The sequence below is a fragment of the Excalfactoria chinensis genome, chromosome 2, assembly GCF_039878825.1.
Source record: "Excalfactoria chinensis isolate bCotChi1 chromosome 2, bCotChi1.hap2, whole genome shotgun sequence".
NCBI classification, from domain to species: Eukaryota; Metazoa; Chordata; class Aves; order Galliformes; family Phasianidae; genus Excalfactoria; species Excalfactoria chinensis.
Genome location: NC_092826.1, coordinates 50,592,718 through 50,607,063, shown reverse-complemented (window position 1 = coordinate 50,607,063; position 14,346 = coordinate 50,592,718). Strand labels below are relative to the sequence as shown.

At 37.7% G+C, this 14,346-nt stretch overlaps 1 protein-coding gene across 1 annotated transcript in view; it reads right to left on the bottom strand.

Annotated features, from left to right (window-relative positions):
• Positions 1-574: 574 nt before the first annotated feature.
• The window catches only part of RNMT (RNA guanine-7 methyltransferase), a 19,487-nt gene continuing 5,715 nt past the window's right edge, over positions 575-14,346 (bottom strand). Inside the window, exons 6-11 of the mRNA XM_072327762.1 lie at positions 13,437-13,618; positions 12,690-12,854; positions 11,606-11,723; positions 9,396-9,497; positions 8,307-8,340; positions 575-6,437 (exon numbers count right to left, since the gene is read on the bottom strand). Of these exons, the coding sequence (XP_072183863.1) occupies positions 6,400-6,437; positions 8,307-8,340; positions 9,396-9,497; positions 11,606-11,723; positions 12,690-12,854; positions 13,437-13,618 (639 nt within the window). The 3' untranslated portion in view covers positions 575-6,399. The remainder of the gene's footprint in view (positions 6,438-8,306; positions 8,341-9,395; positions 9,498-11,605; positions 11,724-12,689; positions 12,855-13,436; positions 13,619-14,346) is intronic.

Here is a 14,346-nt window from a genome sequence, read left to right as displayed (position 1 = left end):
CTTACTCAAAGACTATGAAAAAGACTGAAAAATTAAGAGGAGCAAAAAAATCATAGAATAGCTTAAGTTAGAAGGGATCTTAAACATTATCGAGGTCCAACATCCTACCCTGAGCTGGATGGTATCCACTAGTCAAACTGCCCAGGGCTCTGTCCAGCCTGGCCTTGAATGCCTCCAGGGATGGGATATCCACATGCAAGTCAAACTATCACTCCAGAAAATGTGAATATCATTACTTTGAAGCCTGTAGAGATGTTCATTCTGCTACTAAGTATGTGCAGTCAGTTTCCAGTTTAACTGACATTAGTATGTAATTAAGTAAAGGTGAGCAAAAGCACAGCTTTCTATCAGAGTACATCAGAAACACTTCTGTGAATGCAGACAACAAAGTGCACAGTTCTAAAACAGCTGTCTATTGAAACCTCATTGCCTATGAACTAAAAGATTATCCTTTCCTTGAGCTTCAATTATTAACAGCACAAATCAGTCAGACATTACATATTCAAACCCTGTTCTGAAAGCAAATTTCGGTTGCTGGGAGACACATCAAAGCAAATAGTAAGGCAACAGTTTTGAGAACCAGCTTTAATAAAATAAAGAAAAGGCAACATCTTCCATCTCAATGGCATTTATGCACCATCAGAAAACCTATATCCTAACAAAAACTTATTTATCAAGTTAGCTTTGTTCTGTCTTACACCTGCTTTCTAAATAACAAAAACATCCAAGGCAGTACATAAATCTATGACAGTGATGGTATCTTGTAAGAAAGGCTAAGGGAAAGCCATTTCACCAGCACATCTATGATAAATTCTACACACTGAAGCTGCAAAAAAAAACCCTATTTTAACAGTATTTAGTTCAGCACAAGGTATTTATAATGTCATCAGCGCTAGGATTCAGATTTCAGATATTTTTCTTTAAATCTCAACTGAGGATTCTTGTTCAAAAACTTTAACTGCTGCCTCCATGTCTTTGGCACCTAAATGACCTGATTTTTGTGTATTTCTGAAAAATCAGGACACTTATTTGCATTTATGTGTAACAATGCAGATATTTCCTCACTTTCTTACAGGCAGAGGCTCCCATCTGTAGCAGACAGCAAACAGTGGGGACTGACATTGCAAGACAACTAGTAAACCTGCTTAATTTTAGACAAGCCATTTCTCCCCGTGGAAGCATTATTATGATAGCAATAAGTGGCTTGCAAAAGCAGATTACTCTGCAGATGTTCTAAATGTATTGCTACCTAGCTTAGTGTTTCCCACATTAACGGTTTTCAAAGTCTTTACAAACAGTTTAGCAATCAGAAGACAGCACATAATTACTCTTTTTAATAAAAATGTATATTAGGAGAGTGCTTTATTAAATAAAATGTGACTCAAAAGAAAAACACTACTAGTCAAAGGACCGAGGTGTTCATTAAACTATTCAAGCACTGTAACAGGAGTACATGTGAGATCTGCAGCAAGGAGAGTTTTTAAGCCAATCAAGTAGATTCCACAAGGCAGCAAGCCACCTTAAGCACTTGATTAAAACTTACATACAAAACACAGCACATGCTTCAGTGCTTTGCAGCAATTTTTGTCACACTACTCTGTAATTCACAAAAGCAAACTCAAAATACAGCGTTGATACAACAGTAATTGACAGTAGAATGATACACTTCCTGCACAAATACAGTGTTTAATGTCATTACTTTTTTCACAGAATCATGTCACCAAATGATGGGTTGGGGTTGGAAGGGACCTCAAAGCCCAGCCAGCCCCAATCTGATGCCGTGGGCAAGGCTGCCCCCCACCGGCTCAGCTGCTCAGGGCCCCATCCAACCTGGTCTTGAGCACCTCCAGAAAGGGGGCACCACAGCTTCTATGGGCATCTCACCACTCTTATGTAAGGTTGCAGAATATCCTAAGACCCATAAGGAACCATAACCTATACTCAAACTGCTTAAGTAACTTCATTACCATGTAACAGCTGCAGGGCATAGAAATAACTGCTTCTTTGAAAACTGGAGACAGGAGAAAAAAAAGCTCAGGCCAATAGCCACTGGAAGCCTGATTTTTTAATAAGTCTTCCATCCTTACCTCAACAAACATCTTTTATGAGCATCAAATCCTTCATAAATAGAAAGTGCTGATGTTTGACTTTCTGTCAATACAACACTGTACATACAGAGCACTGCAGTCTTGAACTTACTAAGTAATCAGTTAAAATGGGATTTTCATATGCCCACTTTACAGAGGTTTTTCTCAAGGCTGAGGAAGCAAAAACATTCTTCAGTAATGCTGGTTTTCTACACAAACTGAGCAACAGGTTTCCAATTTCTTGACTGCCATGAATTGCATGACTGGAGTGTTGCAATGGAGGAATACAGGCCCTTGAGGAAGGATGAACCATAAAGATGAGGTGAGGTAGGAAAGTTGTCAATTGTGTAAAAGCACAGCTGTAATGCATGAAGCTCTGCCTTAAGGCAGATGGTGAGCCAACTGAGAGCTTATGGGTAAAGATTTAAGAGCAGACAGGTATGATGGACATACCCGTGGGTGTTTGCTAGAGGCTATTTGACAACAAAGAACAAGTGGATAAATCTTTCTATGGGCACCTAGAAGCAGTTTCACATTCACAAGCCTTGGTCCTCAAGTGGGACTTCAACCACCTTGATATCTGAGGGTCGAACACAGCAGGGCAAAAGCTAAAGGAGATGCCTGGAGAGTGCTAATAACTTCCTGGCCCAAGTGATAGAAGAACCAAAGAGAAATGCTCTGCTGAACCAGGGAGGGGCTGGTTGGGAATATGAAGATTAAAAGCAGCCTTGGCTGCATTGTTCATGTGATGGCTGAGTTCAGGATCCTGAGAGCAAAAAGGAAGATGAAAAGCAAGGTCACAGTGCTGGATTTCAGGAGAGCAGACTCTGGCTTCTTCAAAGACCTCTTGGAAGAGTTTTGTGGGATAAGGTCCTGGAAAAAAAGATGGGCCCATGAAAGCAAGTTTGATATTCAAGGATCACTTTCCCACACACTCAGAAGTGGTCTATCCTAACAAGTAGGAAGTTGGGAAAAATGTCAAGCAGCCTGCATAGATGAGCAATTTGTTTCTTGCAAAACTCAAACACAAAAAGGATGCATACAAATAGTGGAAACAGGGACTACCAGCAGGTATACAGATGCTGTTCAGGTATAAGGAGACGCATTTAGAATGGCCAGAAATCCAACCTGAATTGAATCTGGCCAAGGTCATCAGACACTGAGAAGAGTTTCTGTAGGTACCTAAGTCATAAAAGCAAGAGTAGAGAGAACATGAATGCACTGCTGAATGGGATGAGGGACGCAGTGACAGAAGACAGGAAAAATGCTGAGAAACTGAATGCCACCTTTGCCTCAGTGTTTATGAGTATGATTGCCTTTCACAACCCTTAGGTCCCAAAGAACAGGAGTAAAACTGGAACAAGAAAGAAAAATGTACCCTGATAGAAAAGGATCCACTCAGGGAATATATAAACAAATAAGACATATGAAGTCTATACATGCTGATGAGATGCACCTGTGAGTGCTGAGGGAGCTGTCCAGTGTCACTGCAAGGCCACTCTTGATAATCCTTTAATGACCATTTTAACTAGAAGTGCCCACAGACTAGTAAAATCCAGTGTCATTCCCATCAAGGCCAGTCAGCCCTACCTCAATCACTGGAAAGGTAATGGAGCAACTAATCCTGGAAAACAATTCCAGCACATGAAGGATAAGAAAATGGTCAGTAGAAATTTACCAAAAGGAAGCTTGACCAACTTAATTAAACATGAAATGACTGGCCTGGTGGATGAGGGGAGCGTAGTGGATATTGCCTACCTAGAGTTCAGGACAACCTTTGACACTGTCTCTCCTAAGATCCTCGTAGAAAAGGCTGGCAAAATACAGTCAGGTCATGAGGATAAGGAGGTGGACAAAAAAACTAGTGGTGCAAAGCCTAGTTGGGAGCCAGTAACTAGTAGTCTACTGAAGTGGTGAATACTGAGACCAATCCTGTTCAACATCTTTATTAGTGGTCTAGATGGGGTAGAGTACAACCTCAGCAAGCTTGCTAATAACACAGAACTGGGAGGAGTGACAAATACAACACAGGGTTCTGCAGCTATTCAGAGGGAAGCTCAACAAGCTGGAGAAATGGGCTAATAGGGACCTCACATAATTCAGTTAAGTGCTAAGTCCTTCTACTGGGCAAAGAACAACGACAGGAACAGTACATGCTGTGGGCCACCCAGCTGGAAGGCAGACTTGCAGAAAGAGAACTAGGGGTTCTGGTGGACTCCAAACGAACACAAGTCAAGGGAGAAGCATGCCCTTGAGGCATGTGTGGCTAATGTGTAAGGTATGACTGGTGGCATATGGCACAAACTGAAACACAGGAGGTGCCATCTAAACATCAAACACACCTTTACTATGGGAGTGACCGTGCAATGGCACATGTTGCCTGCTTGGAGGGGGGAAAGGTTAGTAGAGACTTCCAGAGGTGCTCCTCCATATCTCAACCATTCCATAATTTTTCCTTTCCACGATGAAATTAGCTTAAAAGAGGAAAACACTCCACTGTATTTCTCCCCTTTTTATTATTCTAATTTCTTCCAAAAAACAGCATAACTATGTACATTCAAATGAAACTCAATATAAGAAATCTAACAAAACAGCTTTGATGCACAAGAAATTCAGTGAAACATTTCAGCACTTCTTAAGTGTTGGCACATTTCAGGTAGTTTCTTAAGTACTATTTCTAGTAAAAACACTTAAAAAAAAATGACTAGAACTCATGACTGTGATACTACTGATTTGGTGAAGGTTATACAGTATCTTCTAGAAAGTTAAAAAATAAATAAAGATTAAGAGCTAGAGGAGGGTGTATGACCTAACTACAGAGAAAAGGCTCTACAACTATAAATACAAATAATCTGAATATTTGATAACATTTTTCTTTCTTAGGTTTATTACAGGTTTGCAAAAATACTTGTGTACCATCAACACTATCAACAACTATCATTTAATCTGTATGTAAACTAAAATAGCCAACAGCATCAAAAAGCATCTCTTAGCTCAAGAAAGGAGAGAAAAATACTGAAGTAGTAACCCTCATCTTCTCACTAGTGGGTAGCTACTAGCATGATGAAGGAGGAGTAAACGCAGTGCCAGAAATCCCCAACCCAGCTCCAAGAGAGTGGCAGACAGCGGGACAGAAGTTAGGTATCATTCTGCCTATCAACAGCATCAGTTTATATTCCCAAACAAAATATTTGGCTCTCATTTTGGAATTATTTCCTTTATCTAATGGTGTGTCTGCACACACGAAACCATCCCTACCAGAGTGAACTTCCAGTACCCTCAACTGTTATACAGTTACCCTTTTTAGTTCGTGATCACGTTCTTAATGCTTTAAGGACTGCAGTGAAATCCCCATCACCACTAAGAGCTAATTCTTCTGTCAAACCTATTTGGAATTGTATGAAACAAGCAAGACACATCCTAAGATCTGTCCATAGTAAGTTTCAAAGAGACATTAAAGCTACAAAAAAGTCAGGACAGACTTTAATATAATAGAAAATGTTCAGTAATTTGAGCTCAGCAGCTGTTATTGATTATTGTATGGTCATACTTGGAATACTTGGAAAAACGATGGAAAGGTTTTTAAAAGTTCAGAAAATCAGTTCTTTTAGAGCAGCTTTGTACAGAACAAACTTGTTTAATCTTGGAAGCACCATGAAGTGACACTACATATCAGCAAGCAAAAAAATAAAAATAAAAACAACCAAAAACATCATTAAACTTCACCACATAAACTACATCATGAATACCACTAAGGTAGATTTACACTGCAGGCTGGAGCACAGCACGGAAGTACTCAAACTGACTTGGGTTTTGTCTGTCACTTAGCTCTGCATGCAATGTAGACATACCCTATATGTCTCAATCTATCACGTTATGAACTAACTAAACTTTGTATTACAATATTTAGGCCCTCATTCTGCATCACTGAAGTTAACTGTTAACACCATTTTCCGTCAGCTTCAGAAAGTGCAGCATCAGGCTGATAAGCACAAGCATAAGACTAACAAAACATCTTTTTCTAACATAAAGTTGTCAAGTTCAAACATAAGTTTTGAGAGCGTTCAGTTTGCTTACAAATGCTTAAAAAGACTGGTTCAGAATCTTTCTTATATATACACACACAAGTCCATCTGTCACAGACAGGCAATGTAACTCAGAATCGTGAGCTTGCTCTCGTTTTTGGTAGTGTCCTGCACACTTCGGATAATTAAAAAATAAAAATAAAAAAATAGTTGCCACAATGGATTTCTGACCGCTCCAACTTGCACATGGATATGATCTCTTCTTGCTGAGTCCGGTATGTGAAGTTTCACAGCTGCTTCTCAAAGGCAAATACCAAGTAAATACCTAGAAGAGAAAATTGAGCATTGCAAGTTTTAACTTTCTTCTCCAGCTCGTGTAAATGTTCAAAATTGAAGCTGGTTTACATTCTGCCCAAACAAGCTATTAACATACTGCTGATACTATAAGAACTGCTGTGGTGTCCCAACAGGTATCTCTACCATTCGATTCCAGCACGATTTAAGACATGTTTTCAAGTCAGAGCTTAGACTGTGCACAGAAGCAAATATTTTAAGTACAGCTGATATTGTTGATGCAACAGCAACTTCAGTTAATGATACTACTGAAATGTGAGTGCTGCTTACATTATTCAACCATTTTACACATAATTAACATCCCCTGGTGCATAAAACATCACATGCAAATAAGTTTTAAAATTTCTTTATACAGACAGTAATAACAACTAGGGGTCAAATGATCAACCTCACTTTCAATTAAAAGTTGAATATATCCGTAGTACAAAACTCAATTTTCCTCTTGTAAATATTTTGTTGTCCGTGATATTTTTAAAATGCCAGATGGCATTTTCTCAACTGCAGAACAGTGCAATTTCAGAAATGGACAAGTCCACAACAGCAAATTGGAAAGTACTTATTTGGCACTTAATCAATGCCAGCTATTCCAGAAGTCCTTATGCTTCATACCAGACAGATATGTTATAGCACTGTGAGTTCAAAAATAAATGGATTTACATTTAAACTCCAAATCTTGGTACACTGGAAATCTTTCAAGACAAGCCTATTCTGTATTCCTCAGCAGTAATGCAAACAAAAATAATGAGCAAGCTGTGCTTATGTTCTGAACCAGAGTTTCAGATGATTCTAAACCTCTCTGAGGAATAAATAAACTAGAACTCTGGAGATACGGTCATCACTGAACCTCTAGAGGCATAAAAGGTCTCTCTCAATTAAATATCTAGATTGCAGAATATTTTTACACTGCTTCAATTAATGTTTACCTTATGAATCACACCACTGGTAATTTTTAAAAGCAAACACCTTAAGATTTTTTCCACTCATTAATTGATTTGCTTGTTTGTTTATTTTTTAAATCACTAATACAACAAATACAATGGTCTGCAAAAATGCAATTATTGGTTGGCTACAGTTATACATCAGTTAATAACAGAAATTAGAAATTGCTATTATATGTAAATATTTCATCATCTTTTTCAATATTTCCATGTTGACAAAAGTCCACAGCAAATGTTTTCTTTGAAACATCTTTACATATCTTGAAGCATATAATATTAATGATTATTTATTAATAATTTTATTAATAACTATTTATAAATAATTAAAATTAGTACTATTGTATCCTTTTTTGCCTTAGAAACTGACTTCTCCCTTTATAAAACATCCAAACTATCCATGCTTCACTATCCATGTTTTAATTACTTCTTTCTGAAGCATATAAACCACTACAGGCTAAATGTAAAGTTCAAGTCAGTCTTCCCAAACCCAAGTTGTTCCAAAGGTTTTCCAGTTTATTTTCCAGTTGTCTGGTAATGGTATAACATCCAAGTACACATAAGTGTCAATCTGAAGAATTATTTTGCTGGGAATGAAAGTTTTACACTAGCTTTCTCTTTTCATACACTAAGAAAAGCTTCCCCAAGGTGTTTTTTGGCCCAACAGCCCAGTTCGCACGCTAGAAGTTACATACGTAAAGCAAAATTTCAATCTATTTAATGCATTCCCCTCAACCAATTTCTTGAGAGGTCTGCACTACCTAATTTATATACAGGCATTTAAATAACAAAACAAAATCCTGTTCCACTTAAAATTTGCATTTTCTTCCATAACTGACTGTCTATTTGATTTGCTTTCCACAGTAGTCACTCAGTTAACATCAAGTTCTCAAAACAATACTTACTTGTTGCTTCCCATTCAGATTTACTGAGTGTTCCCTAGAAGAGAATAAAAATAAAAACCCAAAAATATGAGGAAACAATTAAACACCGTATTTAACTCAGAGTAATCAATCTTTCACAGACCAACTTCTAACCACTCACATTAGGTGGCTTTTCAGGCACTAGATGAGCATTACTGTAGATTACAGATAAATACAACTCCACTAACTAGGATGATGATGATGAATGATAGCCCAGATAATGGAAAACACTCATATAACACAGGTATAGCAGAAAGGGACACCTCAGTGCCTCTACAATGCAGTATGACCAAACTGCTTGCTGGTTGAAGTTGCCCAGCACTCACACAGAAGCCAAGGAGAGGTCTTACAACAAAGGACTACCACATTCCCCAGGAATATTGACAGCATCCACCTCCCTCCGCACCACAAAAGCACTATTTGCAGACCAACTCCCAAGAAAGTTCATGTGTTGTACAAAACAAAAACTCTGCCAGGCAGACTTCTCTTTCAGATTTCAGACTTGTCTTTCAGATAAAAGCATGGCAAAGGAGGAAACAAGTAAAAATCTGATACCATTAACCCTACCAATTAAGAAGTATGAGGGAAGAAGGAACAAGATCTTTTTTTGCCTTCATTTGGGGCATTATTTAATCAATACACTACCTACCAACCAATGCTGATCAAACAATTCATCTTCTAAAAATCATTATTAAAAAAAAAAGAGTTGTTCAGGTAACATAGCACATACACTCTTTCTTCTTACACTTATCCCCAGTCAATAGCTACTGGCAAGCTGTTAAAAGAGTATCAGGCAATAGAGATCTTTGGTCTGACTCAGCTATTCTCATGCTCATAAGCTTTGTTTCTTACAAGTGGCAACTTTCTTTTCGTAATTTTTGGACTTCAAATGCTGAGAGAGGGCTTCTTCTCCCTCTCAGTATGGGATTTTTATATATACAGTAAAAGAAGTACATATTCAGAACATGAGTAGAAGAGTCACACCAATTTCATGGCAGTTGAAACAAAGAAGGTACCAAACATCTACAAGGTTACAGCCTTGACTTAGACACCAGGTGAGAGAGTATTTACCAATGGTAACTTTGCCTTGCCATCTTTAATAAACTCTTTTGCATGCTCATAATCATCAGGTTTATCAGAGGCAAGTCTGGAATCACCAAATGTAGAATATGGCTGCAGAAAACAGAAAAACAAGAAAAAATATATTAATTTGGTATATGATACACTGTTCATATCAGGCAAGGGTTTACAACAATATGGCCCAAAATGGAGGTCATTAATTACTATAATATCTTACATTTACATCTTTCCATTAAGACACCTGTCTGATCAGGTCCAATACTTGCCTGTTTTCCCAGAAAATCTAACACTCAGGATTTATAAATTAACTTTTATCTACTGCATGTCTGAAAAAGTGTAGGCAGAATAAGCAATAAAACTTACACCCATTATGAACACACACTAGATATATACTCCTTCCAAACAGGAACTGATGGAGTTGACAATCTTGATCAGACAACTGAACCGAAGTAGAACTACTGAAAACAAAGTAACTATAAGACTTCAAGCGGAATACTTTAAGTGCCAGAATAAAACACAGGAGCTATAACCACAATTATACACCTGTTTCTGCAAAACTAGGATATACTTATTAGGGATACCTATTACTGCAAAGCAGCCTATAATTAACAGTGTTGTCTTCAGTTGGACATAGCCACTAATTGAAGACAATTCTTACTTTTTTAAGTAAGATGCTGATATATAAGATGGTCTGTTGTCACGTTACTGGCAGTATGAACACCATCTGCTTTAGAGTCAACAAAGGCAGTGAAATCTACTTACAGCCCACACGACTAAGCTTAATATGTTACCACATACTCAACTAGATAGCTTTATGCTGAAAAATGTTGACGTTTGATGGGAAGAGGGAAAGCACAGGGAACCATGACTAAGGCCAAAGCTGCATAAACGACATTAAAAAGTTCCTCATAAACTGCTACCCTCATCCAGTATAACAATTTGAGGATAAAAAGCAAGGACACTGGACGAAAATATAAACTCATTTACAGTTAAGTTTCCTTCATTTTTCTCTCTATAAACACAGCCTTCCTTTTCTTCCTATGAAGATTGGTTTCTGATTTTCAATCAGTACTTCTTGCACAAAGGCATAACTTTCAGCTTTGCTGTTGAAGATATGGATTACAGTTCCTACGGTGTGATAACAGGCACGAACCTTGTGGTTTTGTGCAAAATTACAGAAACCAGCATGCCTGGTCAAGTAGCACTAGTAACCACGTGCTTCTCCTTATTACTTAATAAAAACGAAAATTTGCTTCAAAGTTAAAATTTCACCTACAAAACTGAACTGCTATATCAGCTGTAGACACAAAGGTCTGAGAAGAAGGCAGGAGCATTGGAGGCACATTCCCCTGCAGCCCATAGAGAAGACCAAGGTGAAGCAGGATGCTCCCCGGAAGACCACTGAGAACTAAATCACCCTTTGCTGCAGGCACAGGAGCAGGTATCCATGCTGCAGATGGTGTAGGATTCCACACCACAAAAGGTGGATAATCCATGAAGGAAGCTGCAGTTCATGTAGGAGAGGTGCCTATGCTGGAGAAGTTTTAGGTTTCAAAGTACTCCTAAAGCATTTCAACCCATCAGATGGACCTGTGCTGGAACAGTTCTTTAAAACTGCAGCCTATAAGAAGGACCCACAGTGAAGCAAGGGAAAAGTGTAAGGAGGAAGGAGCAGCAGAGCAGAGTTGTTATGGAATGACCACAGCGCTCATCCCAAACCACCCTTTCAAAGGGAGGAGTCATGAATGAAAGAGTGAAGTTGAGCCAGAGAAGAAAGGGCTGATGTGGTGTATCTTCATTTCCCACCACACTTTTTCTTTTCACATTTTCAGTAAATTAATCTTCTCTAAGTTGAGCCTGAATTACAAGTGATGACAATTGGTAAGCAATCTTTCAGACAAAAAGGTTCACACTTTGAGTCCTTATCTCAAACCATCCACTTTTTTCTTTTGTTTTTTAAAACTCCATCATGGTCCTGTTAAGAAGGGAAATGAGAAATCAGCTGGGAGGGCATCTGTCAGCCAGCCAAGATTAACTCACCATAATCACCCTTTTCAGCCACAGGAGTTCAGTACTTTCATTGGTGGTCCTTACTTAGACTGCATAATGTTCGCAACAGGAATTTCACTTATTTCACAAATAATTAACAGGATGTAAAATACTATTTGGAAAACAAAAGAAGATATTAACTCCATATTTACCTCCAAGGCCTGCATTCTTCTTAGCAGCATCTTATGCTCCTCGTTCTTGATTTTTTCTTCATAAAATTCCCGAAATGTCATTTTGTAAACAAGTTTCATACCATGCTTCTTTGCCATTCTGTCAAAATAATTGTAATATAATAATAAATTTATTGTAGCTTTATTTTCAAAGGAATCATTTTAAGCCACGGTGACATCTCATGGTATTCACTGGGATCACAGTCTTTCTAGAACTCATCATTTAGTAAATTCGTTTGGATGAAAATATCTGCACTGTCATCATAAAGTGTACTTTTTTTCTCTTTTAATTAAACAAAAATCTATACAGAAGTCATCACAAATATTACAACAGAAAAACATCTCCGGGACTCAAGTCAGTAATCAACATCTGCCACATCAACTATTATGTGCGTATTAAGGAATCCTCTTTCTACTATATTTAGTGCCTTACATCTCAATCATATGTTTTACAGTGTTGTTATACAACACTGAAGCTACAGGCATTAGCAACTAATACTAATACCCTTCACAGAGAACTGCAAATAAAGTGTGTGAAAACATACAGATTTGAAGAGAAAGCTCAACATTGCTTTATGTTCATACTGAGTTTGAATGGCAGAGAAAATAAAAAGCCAATGCGGAATTATTTGTCAGTATCTCAGAAAAAGAAAGACCAGCAAAGGCCAATCTGAACTCATGCAGTGGTAGCAGCAAAATGCATGCTCACAGAAAAAGACTTAGAAGAAGGAAAAAATACACCATCATTCAAACAAAGGTTGGAAAAGGCAAGCAAGATCAGACACATCAAGTACAGAAATCCCTATATAAGACCTAGGATAAGTCTTTGCAGCCATTGACCAGAGCACCGTCAGTTGAGAGCAACGGACAGATGTTAGATTACAGTCTAGGACAGAAATCCAAGAAAACTCTTCATTTAGAGTGACGACAAAAAAACAAAGAACTGAAAAACATAAGAAAGACAAAATAAGATTCTCTGCAGCAATTTGCAGAAATACGCAAGCTATATAAATTCGTACTTTGTTTTGCTGCTTTCATTAGATAATGAATTCAAAATTCAACTTACTCCTCCAGTAACGGAAAATAAACCAAGAACTCGGGGACATCAACAACTTCTTCTAAGTGGAAATCGTATTTGCAGCCAAACAAAGGATATTCTCCCTTCTTCTCGAATTTTACATTGTATACATCATTCCCAAATGAATTTGTTTCTGAAGCTTCAAGTCGTTTTCTATAAAATGAGATAAACAGTAACAGACTTGTTTTTAATTTTATGGAGAAAACAATGCACAAGAGACCTCCAAATGTGTTTTTCCCCAGTATCGCCTTGTTCAGTATTTTCTGTACTTTCCCATATCCAGAATTCAATAAAGCAATGAAAATTCAATGAAATGAAGAGGTGTGCTATATTCTAAAAGGTTATCATTCCTCTGCAGTATACCAAGGACCATACAGAAAAATCTTTAGCCCAGGTACAGTCTACAGGCTCAAAGCATGTTTATTGGTATTAGTACAGTAAAACCTGACAGCTACTGTCCAGGCTGTAGTTATTTTGTCATTATTTATGTCGCTACCAAAGGTTTGTGTATGAAGATCCATACTGCCTCCAGAAAAGCCATGGGTAACAGAGACGAGAATCAGTTTATCTGTTTAAGTTAACCAGAGAGATTTTCCTGACTAGAATCCAAAACGGTCACAAACGCTTCAGTTTTGTTTGCACAAGTGTATCAGAGCAATGTAAGAACAACTATGACTTGACAATACTTCACAGACTTTTGCAAGATTAATAGGCTAAAAAAAATATAGCACTTACACAAGCTCAAAGCTATTTGGAGTTGTGCCAATGAAATAACCTCCAGGAGAGAGGTTCCCACAGGCATTTTTAAGCATCATATCAGCCTGCTCATATGTCTCAAATGAGTAATGGTAAACAAACTGACAGCTGCAAATGTCAAAGCGTGTATCTGGATCACTGTATTTGGAAGACAGAAGATCCTGAAATTAAAAAGAAGGAAAAAAAAAAAACAACCAACACTTGTGACAAAAGCTACACAAACAAGCATGATTCATTTAACTCTTCTAGCAAAACATACTACTCCCATAATTCTTTCAAGTCACTTAATATCTACTCACTCACAAGTTCAACCAAAACAAGATAAAAAAAGGTATGAGGAAGAAAAATCTCACTGATAACACAAAACTTGTTAACATGATAAAAGAATTACATACTAAAATTCTCCTCATGTCATCAAGTAACTACATCACTACATCTGAAAAGCCACAGTTCCCTAGAAATTTCCAGCCATAATTTACTGCTCAGGGTTTCACAACCATTCACCATTCATTTGGACAGAAACAATCATCATAATAAAACATGCCTTCGTTTTACTATTTCTCTGTAATGACAACTTACATTCCTTTTGCTAGGAAAATACCCATTAGATATATTATTGGAGGAAGAGTTCTATTAAATATAGCAATTTTCATGCCAACCAATTTGCATTTGTTTGTATTTTTGAATACATACATACATATATAATTACATACCCCTCCTTCTTTAATCTAAGTAACCAGTAACTCTGGAGAACATGGAGCTCTTGAAATGTGTACAGTTTGGCCATGTACTCCAGCAGTTTTCCAGCTTCTCTTTTCAGGCTGCAATACTAGCAGCAATCACAAATAACACAGCAGCAAGAAAAGTCTCTCCAGGGTCCATGATACCC